Here is a 27,424-nt window from a genome sequence, read left to right on the forward strand (position 1 = left end):
AAGGAAACCATACCATTTTTAACACTAAAAAGGTCAACCTCTGCATGACCGTAGTTTTGATTTTAGCATCTGTGGATTAATAAAATGCAAAGATATTTAATAGTAGCTTCTTGCCATTCTGCATTTTTAAATCAGATATCGTCTATGTACACTTGAAAAATAATAACACACACATGGATTCACATTCAGACAACAGATACCAGCAGCATGCTTGGGTTTATAGATCCCCAAGAGACGGACGTGCCCACATAGAAACCCCTGGAACAGAACTCCTGCTCCAAGGTGCTTACTGTTTCTGAAAACGATACAAAAAACTGATTTACCCAAGGTTGTATGACACACTCATGGCAGTCACAAATAGAACTCAAATGACCTCATTTACAACTTGTGCTGGTTATCATTCCGTGAAGGAGCGTTTACATAAACTCGACACAAATATTCAAATAATAACAGGCCACGTTTACATTCCTTCCATCAGCTACAGTGGCACCCCAGCATAGTACTCTAATTCCAGATTTCAAAGAATTTCAAGTAATCTCAGCTCACCCATCTCTAGTAAGAACACACTCCTATCCAAGACCTCAGTGGTGTGCCAGGGATGCCCAAGTCATACCATATATATGGTGCATCTTCCCAGAGCACCAATTTTACATTAAGATTTGGTTTATTGGGAATGTGGGAATAGCTGCACTCTTTAAAGTTCTGTCGTTCCTGTGCCCTAGCTGTCTGCAGAATCCTGTTTTCTCTCATGCGCTACATCCCAGCAGTATCAGTGAGGGTCCAAGGAATAGAAATTCTTTTATCCTGTGGTTAAAAAATATTTGGTGCTTTCATGTTTTTATTAAGGAATATATTACTGCTTCAGTGGGATCAAAGGGTCTGCTACTGGGGCAGAAACAGATTAGAATCATCACCTCCAAAGACTGAGGGCTGGTGCCTGCTGCTGGTATGAATGAACCAGGGCCCATAATTTTTCAGCAAGATTAAAAATACCTGCAGAGCAAATATTTTACCTTTTTAAAGATTTATTTGAGAGAGAGTGAGTGTGTGTGTGTGTGTGTGTGTGTGTGTGTACAAGTGGAGGGAGGGGCAGAGGGAGAGAATCCTCAAGCAGACTCCCCATTGAGCACCGAGCCCTGCAGGGATTGATCTCATGACCCTGAGATCATGACCTGAGCAGAAATCAAGAGCCAGACACTTAACTGACTGAGCCACCCAGGTGCCCCTGCTTTTTAAAATCTAGTCTGTCAACTTAAATTTCAGTCTATATTTTGCTTTTGCCTGCATTAAATTATCTTAGCTCCTACAATCCAGTCTACCTTCTGGACATAATTAAACTCATCATATGCTTTATTTACAAACTCCTGATTACAAATAGCATTTCTGAAAGCTGAGTCCACCCTAACTCAAAAGAAAATTAAAAGTCTGCCCTTTTCACCATTCCATTCACTTAACATACATTTTTAAAGTGTTAAAATTTTGTAATTATATATTTAACATGGGACAGGGGTTTGGTGGTTAGAAAACGCAAGTTTGAAATGCAAACTTGAAAGAGTCAAAGTAAATAAGAAGCTGAGCATCAGAGTCCTCTGGAATCACGGGTTGGGATGCATATGTGTGAGCCCTGAGCCATTCCTTGAGCAAGGACCGAAGAAAAGGGACAAACGAGCCCCATACCAGTTGTTCTGAAAACTGAGAATGTGCTCAGAAGCTTACAATGGCTTCTCTTACTATGAAGAAATAAATGACCCAATCCTTTGAGTGAGAAACTTCAAGAAAGGATTCTGAAAAAGCCACCATGCTGAAATTGAAGCTTCCTTCCAGAGCAGTTTCAGGATTCAAATATGACCACTGAAGGTAAAGTACAGTTGACCCTTGAATGACGCAGGGGTTAGGGGTGCTGAACCCCTGCCCAGTCAAAAATCCAGAGAGAACTTGTGACTTCCCAAAAACTTAACTGCTGATAGCCTACTGTAGACCAGAAGCCTTACTGAGAACATAGACAGGTAATAAACACATATTTTGTATATTATATGCATTATATACTATATTCTAATAATAAAGTAAGCTAGAGACAAGAAAATGTTATTGAGAAAATCATAAGAGAAAATGCACTTGCAGAGCTGTATGTATTTTTTGAAAAAAATCCACACATAAATGGACCCACACAGTTCAAACATGTGTTGTTCAAGAGTCAACTATATATGTAATACAAGAAAAATGGTTGAAGCCATGGACTATTGGTAGTACCAATTCTGTCTGGGGTGAAAGGAGGCGAGCCCAAAACACGTGGACCTCAAGAAATAGAAATATTAACAATAACAACCACACTTAACATTACTGAGCATTTGCCGTGTGTCCAGCATGCGCTAAGTGCTCACCACTATTAGCTCATTCAATCCATATAACTCCATCCTATGAATCAGATACTTTATATCATCGTTAAAGATCCCATTTTAAAAATAAGGACATTGAGGCTCAGAATGGTTAGATAACTTGTCCAAGGGCCCAGAGCTAACAAGTGGCAGAGCCAGGATTCAAACCCAGGCCCTCTGATTCCAGAGTTCAGACACCTAGCTGTTGGAAGGGTGCCATGATTTTAGTGTCCTCAAAAGACGCACTTTACAAACAGACCTACCTAATTTTAATCTTTAAATTTGGATAAAACCTGAAATCTTAAAGATTCCATCATTTTTTACTGATTTATTTATAATTGCTATGCCTTTATGGCATTTTCATTTGCAAAGGGACTACTGATGACATAGTAAAAACTTTTATCAAGAGTATTTGTTTTCTAAGAAGCACATTATTAAGTGGGGGGGGAAATGTACGGAATTATATACAGATGGGGTCAAGCCTCTGATAGGCAAGCCCCAAAGAGTGGAGGCTCCCGTGTAGGCCCCGCCCACCACATCATCACTGAGGACAGAGACTTTGCAGGGTTTAGTTCTTGATTTCCTTCAAGGAGTGATTAAGCAGGATAGTGCAAGTAAAACAAACAAGCAAACAAAAATAGAAACAGTATCTCATCAAGTTTATAGTGAAATGAGAAGAGACTTTGAAACTTGGCTCTGTTTTCCATAGGTAAATCTGGGTTTCGTCAGAGAAAGGTGCTAGTCTGAGTTTGTGTGATATGGATTGAATTTTTTTTTTTTAATCAGAGAGAAAAGAAAAGATGGTTTGACAAAGGGTAACTCACAAACACAGCTTAGAATTTTTTCAAAGTAAAATGCGAGACCACAACTGAGAAAACTACAAATATTTCACTTAAGTTGGCAATGGCTGCCTAAGGGCCCTACGGGACCTTCCTGTGCCAGGAAAGGACACACTACTTGAGAGATTGTTGGTCTTGAAAGAGGCACAAGAGGTCGCCCAAACTCTCCTCCTTTAAAAAAGGAGGCCCTGGAAACAGAGGGAAAGAATTAGGACCAGGCGGGAGGCAGAGCAGCAGGACAGCTGGAAGAGAACATGGGTGCCTCAGGGTAGAGACCTTAGCAGAACAGCACTGTCTAGAAACTGAGCCTTGAGCCAAACTCCAGGTTGGGAGGGACACGTTAGCCCACTGAGCCTAGACCCGCGAAAATGCCTGTAGTGGTCCAGGTAGAGGGCAATACCTGGCTACCAGCAGGAGCAAAAACAATCTGTCCCTACAGAAAAGTTTCTCAGATTTGCAATCTGAGAACTGGCAATCAGCCCACAGCACTTAGATTAAGCAATATGCTCACAACCACAAGTCACCAACCACACACAGTTTGAGTCACAAACTACATACACATTTAGATTCTTAAATACTGCAGATACTGAAATCATTAGATACAGAATATAGAATAGCTGTGTGCATAACATTTAAAGAAATGAAAGTTACTACAATCACAAAGATCACCAATGAGAGACTACTAGGAATGAACAGTAAGTTTGAAAAAAAAAAACAAAACCGTGAAACTTTTACAAATAAAACATAAAATTGTTAAAATCAAAAAGTCCTGGGGGGCCTGGGTGGCTCAGTCAGTTAAGCATCTGACTCTTGACTTCAGCTCAGGTCATGATCTCAGGGTAGTGAGATCAAGCCTCATGTCAGGATCAACACTCAGCATGGAGCCTGCTTAAGATTCTCTCTCTCCCTCTCCCTCTGTGCCCCCCGCACCCACCACTCATGCACTCTCTCTCCAAAAAAAAAAAAAAATTAAAAAGTCCATCAACAGATTAAACATCAAATCAGACACAGCTAAAGAGAGAATTAGTGAAATGGAAGATGTACATAAATGTTTTTATTATAGATGACTAATCACTGCAATTAAAATCAAGTTTGAGGGCGCCTGGGTGGCTCAGTTGGTTAAGCAACTGCCTTCGGCTCAGGTCATGATCCTGGAGTCCCAGGATCGAGTCCCGCATCAGGCTCCCTGCTCGGCAGGGAGTCTGCTTCTCCCTCTGACCCTCCTCCCTCTCATGCTCTCTGTCTCTCATTCTCTCTCTCTCAAATAAATAAATAAAATCTTTAAAAAAAACAACAACAAAACAAAACAAAAAAACATTATAAAAAAAAATCAAGTTTGAGAATTTTTAAGTGTTGATCAAAGAGATTGCGAGTTGCTCTTAGTTCATTTAAACATAATGAAAATTATAGTATTGGTAGTAAAAAAAAAAAAAGGAGGAAATCCATCTTTCTTCACAGGAAAAGTCTTTTGATAACTAATTCCCTGAGACAGTCATTCAAAGCACCTTTCCACATGAGATAAGACACGGGTGTTTGTATATGCAGGGAGCCCAGCTCAGGGAGGATACTCGAAGGACTTGTCAAACCGTGGTTACCTCTGGAGAGGAAAACTGCAGTGCTGGACAGCAGGGAAGAAGGGAGGGGAGCTTATGTTCCCTGTGCATTCTGTTGCAGCTCCTGGATTATTTACCAGTTGCATGTATTATCTATTCATGAAAAGGAATTTTCAAGCTTTTAGAAGATTAAAAAAAAAGACACAAGCTGCATGGCTTCTCAACAGGAAGACGGACATAAGGAAAAGTTTAAGAACAAAAGTCTAAAATTGTTGGGACAGTACAATGGCCTGAACATCTCACCTCAAAAATCTCCCTGAATACAGCAGGTACAGCACTAGCATAAATGGTTATCATTTCCACATATTTATGTGAGGTGGAAGATCTTGAAAAACTTGGGACATTGTGCCCAAGACAACAAACAGTACTGAATTTGATACATCAGCTGATGTCATCCAGACTAACTTTCCGAAATCAATAGGCAACATCATATTTTGGAGTAGAATATGACATCGGCATGACTTTCAAAAATAAAACCGTTTCATGCTTGCTCCTGGTCTTTTAGGCTGTGTTCCCAGGGATCCTGGGTCCCACTCCACTCCTCTGCTGCAGGGCTACTTTCCAGAAAAAGCTGGAGAAGCACAGACAAAGGGATTTTGACAGAGCAGATAGAATGTGTATTTTGATTTGATTTGTCAAGACATATCATATAGATCAAGCTTCTACTTATGGATGGTTTCTTACCCCAAAAAACAGGAAAGAAGAAACTGTATGATAAATAGAACATTCTTCCATTCATTGAATTCAGCAGCCTATTATGAAAAAGAAAGAAAACTAATGGTTAGACTAATAATATTGCAGTTTAAACCTATGGCTTTTACCAAATTGTGTGTTTTAGTACAGGAAACACTTTTGCCAACAGAAAATACAACTTAAAAAATCCTAGGCAATACCAGCTTGTGAGGTTGGGCATATTACTTTTACTCCCTGGATCTCAGATTCATTTTACAAAAGAGGGATCTTTTTTTTAAACTTCCTCAAAAGGTCAACGTGAGGATTTAATGAAATTGTTTGGAAGATGGCACATGACAAGCACACAACATAGCTATAGTTTCCATAGTCGCAAAATCATGGTTGGGCTTACTTTGTATAAATAATCTTAGAAGAAAGCTTATCATAAAATTAATAATGTTGGGAAGTTCAGAAAACGAAGTCTGTGAACTGTTTTCAAGAATTTACAAATGCTTGGGGAGCCTAGGTGGCTCAGTTAAGCGTCTGACTCTTGGTTTTGGCTCAGGTCATGATCTCAAGGTTATGGCATGGAGCCCGACCTTGTGTTCTGGGCTCAGCACAGAGTCTGCTTGAGATTCTCTCCCTCCCCCACTGTTCCTCCCCTGCTTGCTAGCATGCACTCTCTCTAAAGAAATAAAATCTTTAAAAAAAAGAATTTACAAATGCTTAGTAAGTATTATGAACAAAAAAACTATTATTTGCTATTTACAAAGCAAGCAAGTAATCGGGGTGGAGGAGCTGGGACAGAGAAGTTTATGAGAGAGTTTCAACTCTCCAAGACCTTAGTCTTAGTCTCTTAGCTGAGAAAATGAAATTAACCCTCTTGAAATGACAGGTAACAATAAAAAGGAGCATTTTATTCATGATTTGTCCTTTGCCTGCATCCAAAAATGATTTTAAGGTGCCTCAAGACTACACTAAGTGTGTGCTGAATAACATAATTAAATATAAATTCTATTCACTTTCTCCTAGGCAAAACTTTGTTAGTCAAGTTTTAGTAACTTTATAGATTTAAAACTCTTTAAATCTTTGTCAGGCTTATAATTCAAAAATTTTAGGCCAATTAGAATGGAATTCTCCTCCAATTAATACATCCTTGCCATGCTTGTCATTGTTTCATTAGTGAGACTTTGCCTACTCTCTTATCAAAAAGAGACACAATCAATGTTGACTATTGTTGAACCTGGCTGATGGGTCCATGGGGTTTGTTATACTACTTGTTCTCCTTCTGTATAGGTTTGAAAGTTTCCATCATAAAATTCTTTTCTTTAAATGCTTACTTGTGAAAGAAAAATAATAAATATGAATCTGTCTTACTGGCAAGCCTAAGCCAATCATAGGGGCAGAAAATATCCAAGGCAGTCAAAGACCAAAACCAAACATAAAACATAGAAAACACCCTATATCTAAAATTAAAATAAAACTGGCAATAAGAAAAAACCATATGCTCCAAACTTCAAACCAAGGATAGAAAAATATTTATTGATTCAACAAGCTGTAAGTATTTCTGCAAACAGTAAATAAAAACTATATATTCCTGATGCCATATAAACCATTGAGGGCTATATAGTAATGTTCATAAAAATATTTGGATTCTTTACCACTCTAAATTTTAATAGATTTTAGTTTTGTTTTGTTCCTTAAATAATGATGAGGCTGTGCTGCTGACATTTTAAAAAATAATGTAGTATGACATTTATTTTAAAACAGAGGGGGCGCCTGGGTGGCTCAGTCAGTTAAGCATCTGACTTTGGCTCAGGTCATGATATCGGGGTCCTGGCATCGAGCCTCCATTGAGTTCCCTGCTCAGTGGGGAGTCTGCTTCTCCCTCTCCCTCTGCCCCCCTGCTCATGCTGTCTTGCATGCACACTCTCTCAAGTAAATAAATATTTTTTAAAAACAGAAATTAAAGATGAATAACAATAAAGTACTGCTTCCTGTAGACTTGCTATTGTTGTAAAAGTATGATAGAATGTGAATCTTTTTTATTTTGCATTTATGTGGCTTTTTTATCAGAAAAATAAGTCCTATTACTTCTCCCTATTCATCAGCTGTAATAAACCATGTACTCTGAACCTATTGCAGCAATCAAATGACTAAAGAAAGGTCACCCAATCGGTATTTTCCAGGGGCCGAAATTGTTGACAAGAGGAGCTGGCATTGCTGACTTTGCTAATCAGAGGCAGAATCAAGGTGCTGTAATCAGATTTGTTGACTGTGTAAGTCCAAGATCCAGGAGTGACCTCCAATGCAGTGAATCATACACACGAGTCTTACCACAACTTCCGATCCTCTCCAGTCAACCAGGAAAAATGACTCAGCAAAGTACTTCCATTAATAAGTTAACATTTCACCGTAATTCATCAATCAACTTTTGGTACAATCACACCAAACTGCAAATAAAACACAATTTTCTAGACCAACAAACCTAATTACATAAGTTCTCTTCTTTATTGTATTTGGTTCACAATCTAAAATGGATTCAACCATAGTTAAAAGTAACCGATTGGAAGAAGCTTGCTATGGTTCAATGGAACAGAGCAGAACAATCTTACTAGTGAAAAATATCACCATTTTTTCTACAGGGTTTTAAAAAATGACTGATTACAGAAAGTGCCCCATATCTTTTGGCATCTCTTATCATATAATACTTTTAAATGAAAATAGAGTCAAAGTTTTAGTTTCATGACTTTGTATTTTGTCATTTTTATAGGCTTTTTTTTTTTTAAGATTTTATTTATTTATTTATTTCACAGAGAGAGACACACAGCGAGAGAGGGAACACAAGCAGGGGGAGTGTGAGAGGGAGAAGCAGGCTTCCCGCAGAGCAGAGAGCCTGATGCGGGGCTCGATCCCAGGACCCTGGGATCATGACCTGAGCCGAAGGCAGACGCTTAATGACTGAGCCACCCAGGCACCCCTATAGAAGGCCTTTCTTACAGTTATAAACACATTCTATTTTTTTCTAAATTATAATTTTCATATAGATTTATAAATTAATCTATGTATTTAGTTCTGATCCATCTGGAATTACAGTGAATAATAACCACATCTGGGCCTCTAAGGTACCTACAGGAACTTCTGTTTGAAATCTTAGGAGCTTAGGCAAACAGAAGAGGCCAGACAGGGTAAATATTGAGATAGTTCAGCACCAAAAGCCAAAATAGGAGCATAGTATTCTCCTAGAACATCACTATTTAATAGGTTAAAGTATATGTTCAGCCTCTTGTACTTTCTTTTTTTTTTTTTCTTAAAGATTTTATTTATTTATTCATTAGAGACAGAGAGAGAGAGGCAGAGGGAGAAGCAGGCTCCCAAGGAGCAGGGAGGCCGATGCGGGACTCGATCCCAGGACCCTGAGATCATGACCTGAGCCGAAGGCAGACGCTTAACCATCTGAGCCACCCAGGCGCCCAGCCTCTTGTACTTTCTAAGATATAAGTGCTAGGTTATGGTTTTTCATGCATGAAGGAAAGAAACAAACACTTTTCATACACAGTAAAGTAACTGGGATTACAGTGGAAGCTGTGTTCCAGAGTCAGACTGCCTGCTCACCTGCTATCCCTGGAAGCTATTTAAACACTGTGCTCTAGATTCCTTGTCTAAAAGATGATGATAATAGCAGTACCCTCTCCTCAGAGGCCCGCTGTGGAAAGCAGTGAAATAGTTCATGTATAATGCTTTGAACAAATCTGATAGAATAAGTCCTCAATAAATACTAGCTATTATTTTTATTATTAACTGAGAAAGTATAATAATTCTGTGATGCAAAGCATTACAAGCAGGTGAAACTTTTTTTTTAGACTTATTTATTTGAGAGAGAGAGTGGGGGGAGGGGCAGAGGGAGAGAACCTTGAAGCAGACTCCCCACTGAGTACAGAGCCCGTTGTAGCCCACGACCCATGATACATAACTTGAGCCGAAATCAAGAATCAGATGCTCCCACAAGCCACCCAGGTATCCCACAAGCAGGCGAAACTTCTGAGAGCACATGTTACAAGTTTATAAAGCAATGGTTTGGATGTGGGAACACACATTCCTACTGAAACAATGTTATAAAATTATTAACATGATACATCTAGTGGATTTAACTCATAAGATACCTAAAATTCAGTTTTTGGTCACCATGCCATTCATAACATTGCTGCTAAGCTCTTCTGCTGTCTCCTCTTTTGGAAAGGAATTGTACAAATGAGAAAGTATAGCTTTAAGAAAGAATGAGAAGCCCTGACATCCACCCTAGGAGCCCACAAGAGCCTGCAGCCTTCTCAAGTCTTCAAACCCCTAAAAGGCTACAAATGGGATCCACTCAACCTGTATACACCACAGAAGCATGCTGGTTCGTAAACACAGCAATACTGTCACATGGTGGGTGAACGGCTACTGCATAGGGCCCCTCTGAACCCCCACCCCGGGTCTGGTAACGAGAGAGTTAATGTCTGGGGCTTGGTTCTGTGGGCAGAGGCCAGGCTGGATCGTAATTTTGCCCAGCAAATTTTCTCACACGAACTTAAGCATCTCCCTTAAGATACAGACAAAATTCTTAGAAGTGGTATGGCTGGCAACTCCCTGAAAAAGTAGAGCTTGGCAGGGGCTGGTATGCTTCAAGATGGCGACTGTGGATGCTACCGGGCGAATCTTCGCCCTTCCTGACACTGGCCTTCACTCCCTCCAGCTGGGCCTCCTCTGTTCCTACTAACTGACCATTCTTTTTGTCTCTCACGTGTGTGCGGTGAACTGGTAAGCAGGGCAAACACCAAATGAACAACACATTCTCAAAATTCAAGTGTACATCCCAGAATATTTAGATGCAAAATGCCATGACTGCTGGAATTTGCTTTAAAATATTCCAGGAGGAAAAAAAAAAAAAAATGAAAGCAGATGGGAATAGATGAAATAAGAATGGCAAAATGCCAAAAAGTGTTGACACGGGGTGGTAGGTACATGACGTTCATTAACTTATTCTCTCTACTTTGCCTGTGTTTCAAAAGATCCATTATAAAGGCAGTAGGTAACTAAATCCATTTTTAAAAACTATCAAAATCCTCTTCTAAGTTAGCTTTCCCAGGATCCCCACATCAGTAAATAGGGATATTAAGACTCAAACTCAGATTTTTACTGTCATTTAAAAAAAAAAAAAATCTTCAAGTCCAGATTCTTGTGACTACTTCCTGCTGCTTCCCAACTGTCTGAAGATAAACACCAAAGAAAGGATCGTGCCAAAGATGTTACTGGCGATATCAGAGAGCTCGCTTTCATGTACGTACCCCCCTGCGAATCCTAGTTACCGTTACACTTTTCACTGTAGTGAGTACCAGCAGTTAACTATTAAGAGATTGCTACGCAGGAATGTAAGGACCGTCCTCAGCTCACCTGTTGAAGGTCTCCAGTAGCGACACTAATGATAAGAGTTGGTATAATCATGAAGCAGGCATTGTAGAAAAGCACTCCATATTTACCCAACTCCTACAAAAACAAAGAAAACACTCAATTTTAGAAATATGAAGCATCAGATTTCCTGGAGCCATTTATACAACTATGTATTTATGCAGAGTTAAAAATTATTCTGACCAGCTCTGTGTTGGAATATTTTCAGCAAATTCCTTTTTTTTTTTTTTAGCAAATTCCTAATGTAGAAGGCTTTACTTCAAGTACACCACGATAGCAAAATAAACATTTGTTTTACACAAAAATGGCAGATAAAACGGGTGAACATGGAAGGCCTCCCAGGTCCCACCCACCTCACCATTCCAACTGGTTGGTTGGTTTGTTTTTTTTTTTTAAGTATTGTATTCAGAATGGGAAACCTGGAACAGAATGAAGAACATTTAAAATGTTAATATAAACAGAATTCCTTAAAAATATCTGCTCTTTCCGTTAAGGAGCAGCAGTATTAAAATACCAGGTATCTTGTTTTCTTATCTTGCATACATTTACTTTTCATTAAAGTGGCTACACCACTTCTCCACCATTTTTCATAAAGGGTGACATACTGGGACCCTCAAAAGGCAACAAACCTGTTTTTGTAAAACTGCCACCAGTAAAAAACAAAGGTCCGTGCAGAAAAAACAGCTCATAGAAATAAGTCTGTCCATCAGAGCAAACTCCCTCACTCAACACAAAGAACTTGGAACAAAGCAACATATGCCTGGCTCATCCTCCAGAGCTTCCGGAACAGCTGGGGTGGGGGTAAGCTCGAGGGGCCTTGACGGGGGGCCACCAGTCTCTCAGGAGGCGGGGGGAGGGCTGCTCAATTACTGATCAGGGCAGGTACTTATTGCTGGCCAGGACCTTACACATGAGCCATTCCACAGATGAGGAGTCTGAGGTCTGCAGAAGTTAAGGGTCCAAAGTCACAGTGACCAGTAAGCAGCAAAACTTGTGTCTGTAACCCACGCCTTCAGACTCTCAAACTGCAGTTGCTTCAGAATACCCCTGACTTTGCCTTGGCCACTGAGGAGGATGGCAAAAACCTTCTTTTAATTTTTATTTGCCTTTCAAAATAATCTCCTCCTTATATATTCTGCCTCTGCGTCGAAAATAGTGGTATCTTTTCCCTCCCTGTCTTATTTTCACCCAAAACTTTGCAAAGTCAGGGGTAACAAGAACCCATACAGACAAGATAACTGAAAAGAAATTATTGATTTATAAAGCATTACATGTAAATTAAATTACATGCCAACTTTGCAATTTTTTTTCATGCAATTTCAAAGCCTAAAAACCATAGGAGTGAAAATCTGGTACCTTTGGGTCCATTTTCTGTTTGGTATAAACTCCATTTGCTGCTGTGAAGACATCATTCAGGAATACAAAAATATAGCCTTCCAAGTTAAAGGCAAGGTCAGAACTGGGAGGGAGAACACAAAAAGGAGGACGATTATTCAGAAACTCACACAACTTGGCCTTCAAAGCCTGCCTGTTTTATCTTTCCCTAATCAAATCCACTTGTGATGCTGGTAACTACCTTTTTTTCCTCTGGCATATTTTCCCCCTCTGGTTAATTCCTCTGCTCTGCCTCCAGACAAAACAAAACCAGGCCATCAGGTGGCTTCGATTCAATCATGAATGGCTTAAAACCAGAGGGACATTAACCATCTTCCTTGAACTGCAAAGCCCTTTCTTTCTTTCGCTAACGATCAACTGGCATAATAATTGGTGAGCCCTTCTTTTCTAAGGGGAGTGATTTGTCCAACCCACCCACAGTGGCTTTGCTTATTGTAATAAACAGGGCCATCTCCAGGGTACAGCCCTGTGGGGACAGCTGGGCAGTTACTGGGGCAAGAGGGGTCGAAGGAGGAACTGCCACCTCCATCTGGTGCCCAGCCGGTCACATCATCCACTGGCACGCCCCCACCCTGTCCATCGGAAAAAGCAAGGCAGGGACCCATTCTTCCTCTGCAACTTCTCTAAGGCTCCTTTCTCCCCGTTCTTTTGAACCATCTTCTCTTCAATTGCCATTTTATATAAATAATACTAGTATAAAAATGTGCAGGGGGACATGGCACAGGGAGGAGGGAGAGAACAGCTGAGCCCTGATGTGACTCATCTACCACACTTGATCTTACAGACAGTAGCAGACCCATGTCATAATTCATAAATTAGCATCCAATAGCATAAAATAGCATCAAGGGGTTTCCTCTACACTCTTAGGTTCAGTGACTGGAGCCTGCAAATTTGACTGACAGTAGGTTAACAAGAGAAAAAAGGAACACAACTTTTATTAAATATTTTACATGTAAAGGAGTTCACAAAAAAGAAATGATCTCAAATAAGTGGTTAGACTCTGGGGCTTAGATATCATTTTAAAAAAGAAGAGGTTTGGATTCCAAGGAACAAATGAATTGTGGAAAAAAGACTAGGAAATTTATGGGGGAAACTAAAGGAAGAGGATTATTGTAGTAAGGTTTATTTATGCAGACTCATCTTGGTACTGATTCTCCATCACCAGTGATAAGAACTGCTATCCTATTCCTGGTGTGGTGGTGAGAGTGGAGGGTGTAGGGGGGACCACCTTACAAAGGGAAATTTATGGTCTGCTTTTAGCCAGGAAATAGGAAGACAGAGAATTCTTCCTACATCTGTTGATTCTCAATTAATTGCCTTCAGCTCAAAATAATGTTTATGCCAAAGTGGCATATTTTGGAGTGGCATATCCTGATCCCTGCAATATTTAAAAAAATAATTTTTAAAGATTATTTCTAACTAAAGAGAAGAAAATGAGGCAAAAATTCCATCAAAATCTGAATGCAAATTAAACCAGATTTACTCGAGGGTTCCGCTGGTGGTATTAACTACAAATACATCTGTGAGAATGCAAATTAATTTTAGATCATCATAAATCAGAATTCTCTGGTTCAATCACAAAAAAAATAGAATCTCTCAAAATAAGGGTCTTCCAAATCTCATGCCTACTCACATTTGGCTCCATGTTAAGAAGAGTCCGCTGTTCCATAAAATGGCAAAGGGATAAAAAATGGATAAAAAACCCAGGTTTCTAGGGGAGTGGAAAGGTGTCGCTCACTTCCTCGGAGAGCCTGAGGGAAATTCCCAGAATTCTCAGGTCTCCTGCTCCCGGGGCTACAAGTCCCCAGCACCACTCGTTCAGGCCACTGGGAAAAGCACAGAAATTTGAAAAGAATTCGCTTGCTTTAATACACAAGAGCAGATTCATGGTTAACCCTCATTGCTGTCATTTAGGGCTGTTTACAGACATAATAGTTCTACTTTTTTGGCCATGTGACTTGTTTGGCAAGTGAAATGTAAGAGGAGGTAACACATGGCATGAAAAGCCAACACACAATTCCCCACATGCCCTCTTCCCTCCTGGATGAGGAAGGGAGCCCCTTTTGAGGCAGGGGTTCCATCCGCCTCGGTCCCTGAGTAGCTACAAAAAGCAGAGCACCCCCAGGGTGTTAACTAACGTCGGTCTGAGTATGCAGCATGACCAGAATATATTTGGTGTGTAAATGTGGGAACTGTTTGTTACAGCAGCATAACCTGGCCCATCTGACTGAATCAGCTCTACAGTTATTGGCAATTGGTTGAGAAGATCTGAATGAGAGGCGAGAAGGGAGGGGTCGTGGCTGGTCTGCAGTGAAGAAGGGTGCTTGTCACCCACCTAGATAGTATCCATTCTCTGGGCGCTGAGGAAGGGAAAAGTTGAGAAGTGCTGTTCCAAGCCAGCTCTTGGGGGAAAGTGAGATGCTCTGAAAACACTATTTAACCTTTCAGCTCATTAGAATATCATATGTGGTAACTATGAGCCGAATTTCTACTCACTGGGTCTGGAAATACGCCTCCACAGACACAGCATCTGAAGCGCCATCCCTCACCACAGCCTTGCAGACATTTTTATAAACCGTTTTTTTGTAGAAGTGTACAACTGCCTCCAAGTCAGCAGTTTCCAAATTGAGCTCTAAGAGACTCGGAAAAGAGAGGCTGCCCAGGGGACACCCCAAAGCACTGTGGCAGGAGGGCACTTTCAACAGAGCACCTCCCTCTTTTAGCTACTTTGCTCCTATGACTTCCTTGGAACAAAATCTTCATGATTACAACAGGCTCTAAGTGCTGCTGCTTCAGGTCCTTGCTGGCTCTGCAAACCAGGGGCCAGCGTGCAACGGGGCCCCATCCAGCCGCGGCCAGGACCGCCAAGGAGGACCTCACCGAGGAAAACGTAAATAGCAAACCGTGCTCTAGGCAAGGGATGAACACATTTATCACACAATAAAACAAACAGATTGTTAATATCTGTCACCATCTGGCACGCTGTATTTTCTAATCTGTTTCTTTTGCTTACTGTCTCCACCAACTAGAACGGGAGCTCCGTGAAAGCAGGGATTCTTGTCTGTTTTGTTGGCTGCTGGATCCCCCTGCACCGAGGACGACACCCGGCAGTAAACACTCAACATGTTTTTGGTGGCCTTGGCCATGTACTAGTAGTGTAAACCCCAATTTATTGTTATCCCCTTTAATTCACACAAAGACCCTATTAGCTGGGTCTATTCTAATCTCCATTTTAGAGTTGAAATAACTGGGGTGGAGGGAAGTTAAATAGCTTGTCCTGGTTATACAGCGAGTAAGTGAGGAGACTAGAAGAAGATAATATCTATATCCTTATTTATTTTGCAGTTAGTGATCCAGAACTCTTTCTTTTTTTTTAAGATTTTATTTATTTATTTATTTGAAAGCGAGCACAGGGGGAGGGAGAGGGACAAGCAGACTCTGTGCTGAGCATGGAGCCAGATGCGGGCTCCATCTAAGGACCCTGAGATCATGACCTAAGCCGAAATCAAGAGTTGGACGCTTAACCGACTGAGCCACCCAGGCACCCCCAGAACTCTTATTTCTAAATCAGTTAAGGAAACTAGTTTAACTGAAATTCATCCAATCTTTGCATTCTTCCCTTCAGACAGGGAGGCTTTGCTTTTCTATTACATTCTTTACAGACGAGTAAAACTGAGGCACAGAAAGGCTGAGAAACAGCTGACAGGGGCCGGGCTAAGTCCTGGACCCACAGAATAGGACTGCACACATGCTTTAACCACTAGGCTATAAAAGCCAGGAGTCTGACTGTCTGCTTTCAACTGCAAACTTGGGAGCCCACATTTCTGGCCTTGCATGTTAATGAATAATACACCTGAACAACACAGGTTTGAACTGTGCTTGTCCATTTATCTGTGGATTTCTGTCACTCAATACAGTACAATAGTGTAAATGTATTTTCTCTTCCTTATGATTTTCTTAACACTTATCCCTAGCTTGCTTTATTTTAGGAATACAGTATATAATACATATAGCATACAAAATATGTGTTAATCAACTATTTATGTTCTCAGTAAGGCTTCCGGTCAACAATAGGCTATTAGTAGTGAAGTTTTTAGGGAGTTGAAAGTTATACTCAGATTTTCTACTATGTGGGGGCAGGGGAGGGGGGCACTGATGCCCTTAATCCCTGTGTTGTTCAAGGGTCAACTTAGTCATGCACTGGTATTGGCTCATGTCCCAAATATACAAATACATTTAATGAGAGTCTGCCACCCTTGGAAACAGACTGCTAAGGCATCACAGGTGATAAACATATCAGCATTCCAGGGCTTTATATAGTCGTTATTCTTGACCAAATGCCCAAGAACTTTTCAAGTAAATTTTTTGTATTGAAGACACTCAGTAATAACAGCAAACAGTTTACTCCTTTTTATGACAAAAAGCTGTATTCATATCTTCTAACGTTCCCTTTCTACGTTCTCAGAAATGTTCTGGTCAAGCTGGAACCCAGTCTGACTTTCACAGGAACACATGGGGAACCCACGAACATCAACACACTTGTCTCTTGGCTGCTCAATTCAACTGCAACCAGATGGAAAATGGAAAATGAGGCGGGGCTGGGCCTATTGTCAAAGGCCTAAAGAAGTTATTGAGCAGAAACAGTCCGAAGTCTTACCCAGCTGCTACGAAAGCCCCAAGTATGATGGTAAAAACACTGACGATGATGTTCAAGGAATACTGTTTCCTGTAGTGGATGGATGGATGGATGGATGGATGGATGGATGGAAAAGGAAAGGAGGAAGAGAGGAAAAAACATGGATTATAATTCTTAAACTGAAAATAGACATTGTTCACAGTTTTATAGCTAAAATCTAATGGACATCACTTTACATAGAGAAAGCACTGTAAGCATCTGTAAGTGGATTAATAAATTAGACCAAATGTATTTCTTAAACAGCTGTCTAATCTGATTATAAATGTGTTTCTCTGTTCTCATTGGAAAGATGCTGTGACAAAATGCAGAAGAGCCTCTGTTGGCAGCTGTAGTTGGTCTTCTATCAAGCATCCAAAGATTAGGATAAAATTCAACAGTAGGACTTAGAACACTGGGCCATCATCCAAATTTTATTGCTAAATAATCTTCCCAACAAAACTAAGAATCAACTTTTTTGGTATCAGCCTGAGTATCTTTATGAGAGATTTTTAAACCAACATTATAAAAATTAATTTATTCCTATGTTACATCATAATCACTGTATCAGAATGCATGTCCATGTATGTATACATGGACAATTTTTCCTCTGTATTCCAAAATCAGTGTCTATTCCATCTAGTTCAGGAAACATATTTACATCTGTTTTGAGGCTGTTGCATTTCTTAAATAATTTTCTATCATAAACATGTATTAGTCTAATATAAAATTACAAGTAAAAAAATCACTCATTATGTGCTTAAGGAATCATGGAAACAGGAGATGCTTTTAAGTGAATAAACCATGGGGCCCTAAATTATTGCTACTAGCAATTCAAATCAACTATTTGGAAAAATAACTAGATGTTGAGAATTTGCTATGCAAAAATAATGTGGGGTGAGGGGAAAGGACACAAGGGGGATAGAGGAAAAACAAAACTCACCCAAGTATGATGGTTTCCAGGAGTAAAGTGAGTGGAATGGTAAATTTCCTGAGCACGGTGAACATCGGCAAGCTGTCAGGAAAAGATTCAAATATAATAACATCAGATGCCAAGTATTTTTTTAACATGGTTTACATTTTTAATTAAGCCCACTAACTTTCCAAATTAAATGTAAGAAATGAACCTTAATTCTCACCTATCCCATTAACAAATCACATTAAATAATAAAAAGAAATGGAGATTTAATAGTTTCATGCCACTTTCGCTTACTAGCAATTTTTTTCACTTATTAACAATTTTTAAACATCATGCTATCCAACTACTGCAAAGGTTGTGCTAAAACTACAAAGACCATGCTAAAAGGCTGTATGCAATATAAACCAACACACCCTTTGGCAAATCAAGTTGGAACTATGTATCAACAGTCATTAAGTTGTGCTAACCTGGGACCTAATTATTTCTTGTTGGGACACTTAACCTATGGTATTAATATAAAAGAAAGAAAAAAACCATGTGCACAAATGTGTTCACTGCAATAGTGTTTTTGGGGAAAACATCAGAAACGACTTAAAAGTCACACAAGACAATGATAAAATAAACATGATAAATCTACCTGAGGGAACATTATGTGTTAACTCTATAATATAAAACTTTATACTACTATTGGAAAATGAATATTAAATAAAATAAGGAGAGCACAAAACTATGTAGAGTCTACAACTGAAACAAGATACAGTCCACATATGGGAAAAGACTGAAATCGATATTTAAAATAGTATGTTAGGGGCGCCTGGGTGGCTCAGGCAATTAAGTGTCTGCCTTCAGCTCAGGTTGTGATCCTGGGGTCCTGGGATCAAGCCCTGCATTGGGGGGCAGCGGGGAGTCTCTGCTCAGCAGGGAGTCTGCTTCTCCCTCTCCCTCTGTGCTTCCTCCCCCCAGATAAATAAAATCGTTCTTAAAAAATAAATAAAATAGTATGTTAGAGGATAAAATTATGGGTTATTTTTTCCCCAAAACTTTATGTAATGAAGCTATATTCACTGCCTTTTTTTTTTTTTTTTTTTAATTTTTTTATTTTTTTAAAGATTTTATTTATTTATTTGAGACAGAGAGAATGAGAGACAGCATGAGAGGGAGGAGGGTCAGAGGGAGAAGCAGACTCCCTGCTGAGCAGGGAGCCCGATGCGGGACTCGATTCCGGGACTCCAGGATCATGACCTGAGCCGAAGGCAGTCGCTTAACCAACTGAGCCACCCAGGTGCCCTCACTGCCTTTTAAAAATACTTAAGAACCCTTCACTGGCTGTCAAAACCCAGAGATTCCAAGACACAGCTCAATGCACAACCAACAAACTGCCTGGGCTGGAACAGCCCACTTTCATCTGCTTCCAGATGTGACCCTAAGAAGATGGTGACCTAGAGAAGGAAAGTCAGAACCAGAGCCAAGAAGGCAGTGGCCAGCCCCTCCTGACCAGACCTGAGGAAGGGTTTCATATGATCATGAACATGACATCACAACTGGAGAGCAGGTACAGAAAGAATTTACAGGAACTTTATGTCCACAACTTAAAGATGTCTTATGAGACTGGTTAGAACTGCCTTTTTCAAAGCAAGCCAAAAGTCAATTAATTCCAAAAAGTATTTTTACATGATGTCTTTTAAAAGAAAGTAAGGTATATTTAATGATGAAAAACTGAATGTTTTCCCCCTAAGATCAGTAATAAGACCATAATGTTTGCTCTCAACACTACATCGATTCAATAAGTACTTGAGATTCTAGAAGGGGCAATTAAGCTGGAGAAGAAAAAAAAAAAGTATACTGTTTGGAAAGGAAGAAATAAATTTATCTCTATTTGCAGATGACATATATAGAAAATCCTAAGGAATCCACTAAAGAGTTAGCTGGGCTAATAGTTAAGTAAGAGTGCAGGAAAAAAAAAATTGAATATATAAAAATCAATTACACTTCTATACACCAGCAATGAGCAAACCTAAAAGGAAATTAAAACAATTCTGTCAATGATAGCATGAAAAAGAACAAAATTTTTAGGAGTAAATTTAAGAAAAGAAGTGTAAGACTTGTACACTAAAAACTACAAAATATTGTTAGAATATTAAAGAAGCGTAAATGGAAAGATACTCCATGTTTCTGGATCAATAGGCTTAATATTATTAAAATGGAAATACTCCCCCAAATAGATCTAGATTAAACAGAATCCCTATCAAAATTTCAGTTGGCTTTTTCCTCCCAGAAATTGACAAGCTGATTCTAAAATTAATATGGTAATGCAAGGAAACCAGAAAGCCAGAACAATCTTGAAAAAGAAGAACAAAGTTGGTGGACCCAATTTCAAAACTTACTACAAAGCTACAGTAATCAGTACTATTTAGTTATTGATTATAAACATATAATCAAAGGAATAGGATTAAGAATCAAGAAATAAATCCATACAATTATGGTCAATTCATTTTCAAGAAGGGTGCCAAGACAATACAATGGAGAAAGAAAAATCTTTTCTACAAATGGTGCTGGAACAACTGAATATCCATCCACATGCAAAAGAATGAATATGGACCCCTTCCTCACAGCACATACAAGAATTGATCTCATAATGTATCAAAGACCTAAAGTCTTTGTAGGAGAATTCCGGTAGGAGCCAAAATTATTAAATTCTTAGAAGAAAACATAGGAGTAAATTTTCATGACCTTTGATTAGGCGAAGTCTTCTTAGATACAACACCAAAAGCACAAGCCACAAAAGAAAAAACTGATAAACTAGCCTTCATCAAAATTTTCAATTTTTATAAATGGATAATCAAAGGTGATACATACAAACAACAGAATATTATTTAGCTTTAAGAAAAAGGAGCAGAGGTGCCTGGCTGGCTCAGTCGGCAGAGGATGGGACTCTTGATCTTGGGGTTGTATGTTTGAGTCCCACACTGGATGTAGAGTTTACTTTAAAAAAAAAAAGGACTAAAATTCTGATACATGCTACAGCATGGATGAACCTTGAAAACATTATGCTAAATGAAATAAGCCATAATTTAAAAGGACAAAGATTGTATGATTTCACTTGTATGAAATATCTGCGGTAGGCAAATTCATAGAGACAGAATGTAAAATAGAGGTTATCAGTGGCTGGGAGCATGAGAAAATGGGGAGTTATTATTTAATGGGTACAGAGCTTCAGTTTAAGATGATGCAAAAGTTCTAGAAATACTGGAGATCGTTACTCAACACCATAATATATTGAATGCCAATGAACTGTGCACTTAAAAATGGTTAAAATGGTAAATTTTGTTATGTATATTTTACCTTGTTAAATTTTTAAAAACTTCAAACTTTTGTGTTTCAAAGTATACCATTAAGAGAGTAAAAAGACAACCCACAAAATAAGAGAAAAATTTGCAATCATGAATATAATAAGGTACCTATACATAGAATATATAAAGAAGACTTAATACTTAAAAAGATGAATAACTCTATTAAAAAATAGCCAACAAGCACATGAAAAGATGCTCAACACCATTAGTCATCAGAAAAATGTAATCAATACAATGACAAGATACTACTTTACAACTATTAGAACAGCCATAATCCAAAAGAGAGACAATAACAAATTTGGCAAGAATGTATAAGAGTGGGGCGCCTGGGTGGCTCAGTCGTTAAGCATCTGCCTTCGGCTCAGGTCATGGTCCCAGGGTCCTGGGATCGAGCCCCACATCAGGCTCCCTGCTCGGCGGGAAGCCTGCTTCTCCCTCTCCCACTCCCCCTGCTTGTGTTCCCTCTCTCACTGTATCTCTCTCTGTCAAATAAATAAAATCTTAAAAAAAAAAAAAAAAAAAAAAGAATGTAGAAGAGTCATAGCCTTCTTACATTGCTGGTAGGACTGTAAATTGGTGTAGCCACTTTGGGAAACAGTTCAACAATTCTTCAAAATGTTAAACAGAGAACTGCCATATGACCAGCAATCCTCCTAGGCATAGATCCAATCAATGGTAATCCCATTCTTCCAAAAACCATGAAGTCATCTTTGTCTCCTTTCTTTGTCTCACAACCCACATGTTAATCATCAGGAAATTGTGTTGGCTAGTCCCTCACCCAGATTGTGGCCTCAACATAACCTTTAACATTAAAAATAACCAGGGGATCCTTGGAGAAATGGCAGGAAAAGTCCAAGATAAGCCTGGGACACCATGTGCCAGACAGCAAGGAAGTAATCAGATTACTGCGGCCCTAGAACAAAAAAGCCAACTCAAAGGGGCTCCCATTCGCCTGAGATGGAATAATGTGAACATCAAAAGAATTATTTATACAATGACTTGAAACATCAAGTAAATGAAATAGATCAATAGAGCCCAGAAATAAGCCTACACAAATACAATCAACTCATCTTTGACAAAGGAGCAAACATAATTCAGTGGAGACAGATGATCTTTTCAACAAATGATGCTCAAACAACTGGGTATCTACATGCAAAAAACAGAATCCAGATAGACCCTACACCTTTCACAAATAAACTCAAAATAGACCATATGCTTAAATGTAAAATGCAAACTATCAAATTCCTAGAAGATAAAACAGGAGAAAATCTAGGTGATTTTCGTTTCAGCAAAGAGTTTTTATCTTTATTTTTTTTTAATTTTATTTTTTTAAGTAATCTGTATACCCAGTGTGGGGCTCAAACTTATAACCCCAAAATCAAGAGTCGCATGCTCTACTGACTGAGCCAGTGAGGCAGCCCTCAGCAATGAGTATCTGTGTGTATGTGTGTGTGTGTGTGTGTGTCTGTTTTTTTTTTAAGAGAAGGAGGTGGGGAGAGGCAGAGGGAGAGGGAGAGAGAGAATGCCAAGCAGACACCCCGCTGAGTGTGGAGCCTGATGCAGGGCTCGATCTCACAACCCTGAGATCATGACCTGAGCCGAAATCAAGAGACGGACACTTAACTGAGTGAGCCACCCAGGCGCCCCTCAGCAATGAGTTCTTAAAAACAACACCAAAAGCATGATCCATGAGAGAAAAAATTTGATATGGAACTTCATTAAAATTTAAAACTTCTGCTCTGAAAGACCGTATTAAGAGAATGAAAAGACAAACTACAGACAGAGAAAATATTTGTAAAACACGTATCTGACAAAAGATTTCTATCAAATAAATGAAAATTCATGAGTTTATAATGATAGCAAAAAAACAAAAATTAACAAAAACTCACTGGTCACCACTGAAGGTGACAGGACACTAATTTATTATTCTGAACATGTATAAATAAAGCTTACATCCTGCCTTTCCTGTGTGACATGGTGCAAATTTGTACTTATTAAAGTTAGACAACACATGCAGATGGGGTGATATAGTTAGAAGATCACCATACTGTAACTTGTAATGAAATAATGGATTTAGAAAATTATCATCAATGAATGCTAAAACCATTAGGTGAAAGAGTGATGGGACACTTTCTAATGAAGGGACCAGACTGATCCCTTAAAATTATTAAAAGGGGAATTGATCAATTTAATATCATTATAAGTAGGACACTTGAGGAAATTTCTGTGGGTGTTGGATATTGTGATGGATTTCACAGATGTATACATAGGTCAAAATTTATCATATTGTGCATTTTAATTATGTGTACTTTACTTTATGCCAATTATACCTCAAAAAGCTATTTTTTAAAAAGTGGGCTAAAACATTATGTGTCCCATGATGCAGTAGGAAGCACCCAACATACCAATAAACTGATCTTGCGTGAAAAACTGAACCTGAAGATGATCAAACCAGTAGAACCAACTACCAGTTTATGGAAAATATGAGTCATAGAGGAATGCATTACATGACACCATGTATAAACGATCCTTCTTCCTCCTCAGTCTCATTTTCTGCTTCCTTCTCTCTTCCAGAAAGCCCCACGGCACCCAAGAAGTACCCCCCCCCCTTCTAGATGCATGTAGAAAGTGTTTAAGAACACTTGTAATAAAGATATTTCTAACATTGCTACCTGCTTGCTACTTGAGAACAGTGTTGTATCGGTGAATGGAAGTTATACACATCCTGCAATGCATGCAGAGCATTTTAGAACACCTGTAATAAGGATGTTTCTAAAATCACTTTAAAAAAAAAAAAAGCAGCAGCTCTCATCTACAAAGCAGAGGCTTCCAGAGCCCTCCAGTGTGAGGGGTAGCAGCTGTCAGTGTTGAGCGAAGCCATCCCCCACAGCTGCAGGCGCACTCACTCAGAGACAGGCCAACAGGATACATGAGAACACAGGGATAGCACCTCCCACGTGACACTTTAATACCAATTTTAGACAAATAAGGAAAATTGATCTTCCTGATCCCAGAAAGAAACAAAAAACCAACTAAAATGTATAACTACAGCCAGTATTTCACATTTTGTTTTCCACAACCACAACCTGTCCTTTCCAAACAAGAGGAAAGACAACAGGTCTGATTTCAGTTGTCTGTTTTATACAACATTCTCCTTCTGGTCTACCTCCTACCTGCCCCGTTACTCTCACCAAACTAACAGGGTTTACCTCAATCTCTGTCACCCTTTGCACAAACTTCATTTTCTCATTATTTACACCTGCATTCATGTGTGTTAATTAGGCTACATATCTTGCATCCAAGTTTTCTGATGTAGAGAGTGGCTTGGTCTTTCTATACTTCCATTTCCATTTTTTATAGTGACTTTTAACAAAAGTAGTTAATCAAAGGACCCTAAAATATATGCAAATGCAAATTTCAGAAGTATATAACACACTTAAAAATTACATCTGTCACTTCTTTTTCTCTGTACCAAACCTGAACTACACCAAATCTGACAGAATGTTCCTGCTTTTACAAAACCATGATAAAACCAGTTACACAGAACCATTCATATAAATGAATTGGATATTGAATATACAATGTAAATAAATCCTCCTGGATAAATCAGGACCTTCTCTGTCTTCATGCCCACAGATCTCACATTCTATGTTCAGACTCGAATATAAAGGGAAAAAAATCAGCTTTTTAACTTTCCTAAAAACATTAGCAAATTAAACTCAAAACTCCACTTAGTTTTCTTAAATTAGTAAATATTATTGTCTTCTGTATGTAGCCCATGCAGTATATTCAAAATCAAACTTGGTCTTCGTACCACTGGAAACAAATGAGTCAACAACCTCCCATCAACCATTCTCCTGCACTTACCTTAATTTACTTGTGCTTGATAATCCACTTATGTGGTTTCCAACATAGAGGAGAGGCAGAGGAAACAGCTTCCATGAAAAAAAAGAAAGAACATTTGATTAGAACTCCAATAACGATTTTCCTTCACATATATAAATGGTGACACTTCCTGTCAGTAAGCAAATCATTTGAGTCTGTTTCCCTGTAACAACTGTGAATTTTCCACAATCTAAAACACGTCATGAGTTTCTCCATGTGTGACCAAAATAGTTAGGTGGGCAGTGATATCTGTAACCATGGCGGGGAGGGGTGGAACTGCGTTAAAACGGAAATGTTGACCTTACCAACATTAGCAGACTATCTCCCTAAAGGGAGGCTCTGAACAAGCACCTCTCTTAAGTGGAGACACCTGGCTGAGTTGGTGAGTGGAGGATGGGTATTTATAGTATATGCATAAGGTTCAGAAGTCCCCTTGAGAAGGCATACAAACTTGTTATCTATGCATTATGTACTTTTCTGGATTACAGCAAAGGTTCATATCTCACTGGGATGTCCCAAGGGTGGTGACCCTTTCAAAAAGTTGTGTCTACCAGCCATATTACTTTGGAGTTACTTTGTTTTCAAGGCCAAGAACGATTACGTATCTACCAAGGTTAAACAATGTACCAGTAGTACTTGAATTAGGTTTACTGAGCTCTGAGCTCCTGGATTATTTTCCGATTGTCAAGAGAAGTATTGTTCAAAACATACTGAAGAAACACACAAAAATGTAAGACCTAGTCTTCCATGAATGAAAAAATATATATATCCTTTCATAAGGTCACACAGTAACTGAGAACTTTTTGACTGATATAATAATCCATAGCTATCAAGGTGAATCCAGCATTTCTTTTTCCACTAAAAAGACATTAAGCAGGTAACTCAGATAAGATATTCTTTGAAGGATTTTGAAATACTAAGTGTCATCTACCCCCCCAAAAAAGTTACAAAATTTTATTATCAGGAGATTTGCTCAAGAAAGAAGACACGAAGAAGAGAGGACCTCAGACCTAGGACCTTCCCCTTATTCACAACATTCTGGTTGACAGCCTACAACTGGCTCAACAGTAACACTCCTGGGATAGTACAACTTATCTTAGAAGTTCTTAGGCACTGAAAAGAATCAGTTGCCCACTTTCCATATATAACTCAAAAAAACAAACAAACAACAAAAAAAAACAATACTGACTTCTAGTTTTTAGAAACAGTGGGCTAGACTATTTGTGTTAATCTCCCCACTGAAAACAATTAAAAATGCTACATAAAATAATTTAAAACCTTCATAAGAGCATCAAACATGTGGGAAGATGGTGAGTCCCCAGGCCAAAACTAAAGTGAGAACAGAAACCCAGAGAGAAACAATGAAAGCCAGAGGACAGTAGAATGGCATCCTCAAAGATCTGTCAAGTTAGAATGCTACCCCCAACAAGAATATCTTTCAAAAGCCAAGGAAAACTGTAGTCTTTTACAGACAAAAACTAAGGGAATTTAAGCCCACCACTAGTAAATTCTAAAGGAGGTACTTTAATCAGGAGGACAGTGGAAAGTGTGGGATGCAGAAAGGAAAGAAAAGCAAAGGAAGCAGTAAATACATGGGTAAATATAAACAAACATTGATGGCTTTTTAAAAAAGAAAAAATATATACTGAGAGATTTACATAAAATAGAGTATTAAAGTACCTGCTGACAAGAGCATATTAGGTTGGGAAGAGGGGTAAATGGGTAAAAGTCCCTACACTGTTAAGGGGGAAGTCACACTTATTAATCTAATTTGGAGTTTGACAAGTTAAGTATGCCTGCTATAACTTCCAGGGAAACACTAAAGAACTCAAACAGAGAAGGTCCACCTCATATACAGTTGACTCTTGAACAATGCAGGGCTTAGGGATGCCAATTCCCTGCACAGTGGAAAATCCATGTATAATTTGACTTCCCCCAAACTTAAGTACTAATAGCCTACCGTTGACCGACAGCCTTAGTAATAACATAAACAACAATTAACACATATTTTTATTTTATATGTATTTTATGCTATATTCTTACAATAAAGTAAGTTACAGGAAAGAAAATGTTAAGAAAATCATAAGGAAGAGAAAACATTTATAGCACTGTACTGTATTTATTAAAAAAAAAAAAAAAATCCATGTAGGGGCACCTGGGTGGCTCAGTCAGTTAAGCCTCTGGCCTTCGGCTCACATCATGATCTCAGGGTCCTGGGTTTGAGCCCTGCATCAGGCTTCCTGCTCAGCAGGGAGT

The 27,424-nt window shown here is 39.0% G+C and overlaps 1 protein-coding gene across 2 annotated transcripts in view; it reads right to left on the minus strand.

Annotated features, from left to right (window-relative positions):
* SLC35D2 (solute carrier family 35 member D2) overlaps nucleotides 1-27,424 on the minus strand; it is a 50,914-nt gene that overhangs the window by 7,208 nt on the left and 16,282 nt on the right. For both annotated transcript variants that reach the window (XM_035024459.1, XM_035024458.1), the window contains 6 exons: nucleotides 25,151-25,218; nucleotides 17,958-18,029; nucleotides 17,000-17,068; nucleotides 12,304-12,406; nucleotides 10,933-11,025; nucleotides 5,512-5,579 (listed from right to left, as the gene is read on the minus strand). In XM_035024459.1, coding sequence (XP_034880350.1) covers nucleotides 5,512-5,579; nucleotides 10,933-11,025; nucleotides 12,304-12,406; nucleotides 17,000-17,068; nucleotides 17,958-18,029; nucleotides 25,151-25,218 — 473 coding nt within the window. The remainder of the gene's footprint in view (nucleotides 1-5,511; nucleotides 5,580-10,932; nucleotides 11,026-12,303; nucleotides 12,407-16,999; nucleotides 17,069-17,957; nucleotides 18,030-25,150; nucleotides 25,219-27,424) is intronic.

Source organism: Mirounga leonina, unplaced genomic scaffold (assembly GCF_011800145.1).
Source record: "Mirounga leonina isolate KUSES-001 unplaced genomic scaffold, KU_Mleo_1.0 Mir_179, whole genome shotgun sequence".
Classification (NCBI taxonomy): domain Eukaryota; kingdom Metazoa; phylum Chordata; class Mammalia; order Carnivora; family Phocidae; genus Mirounga; species Mirounga leonina.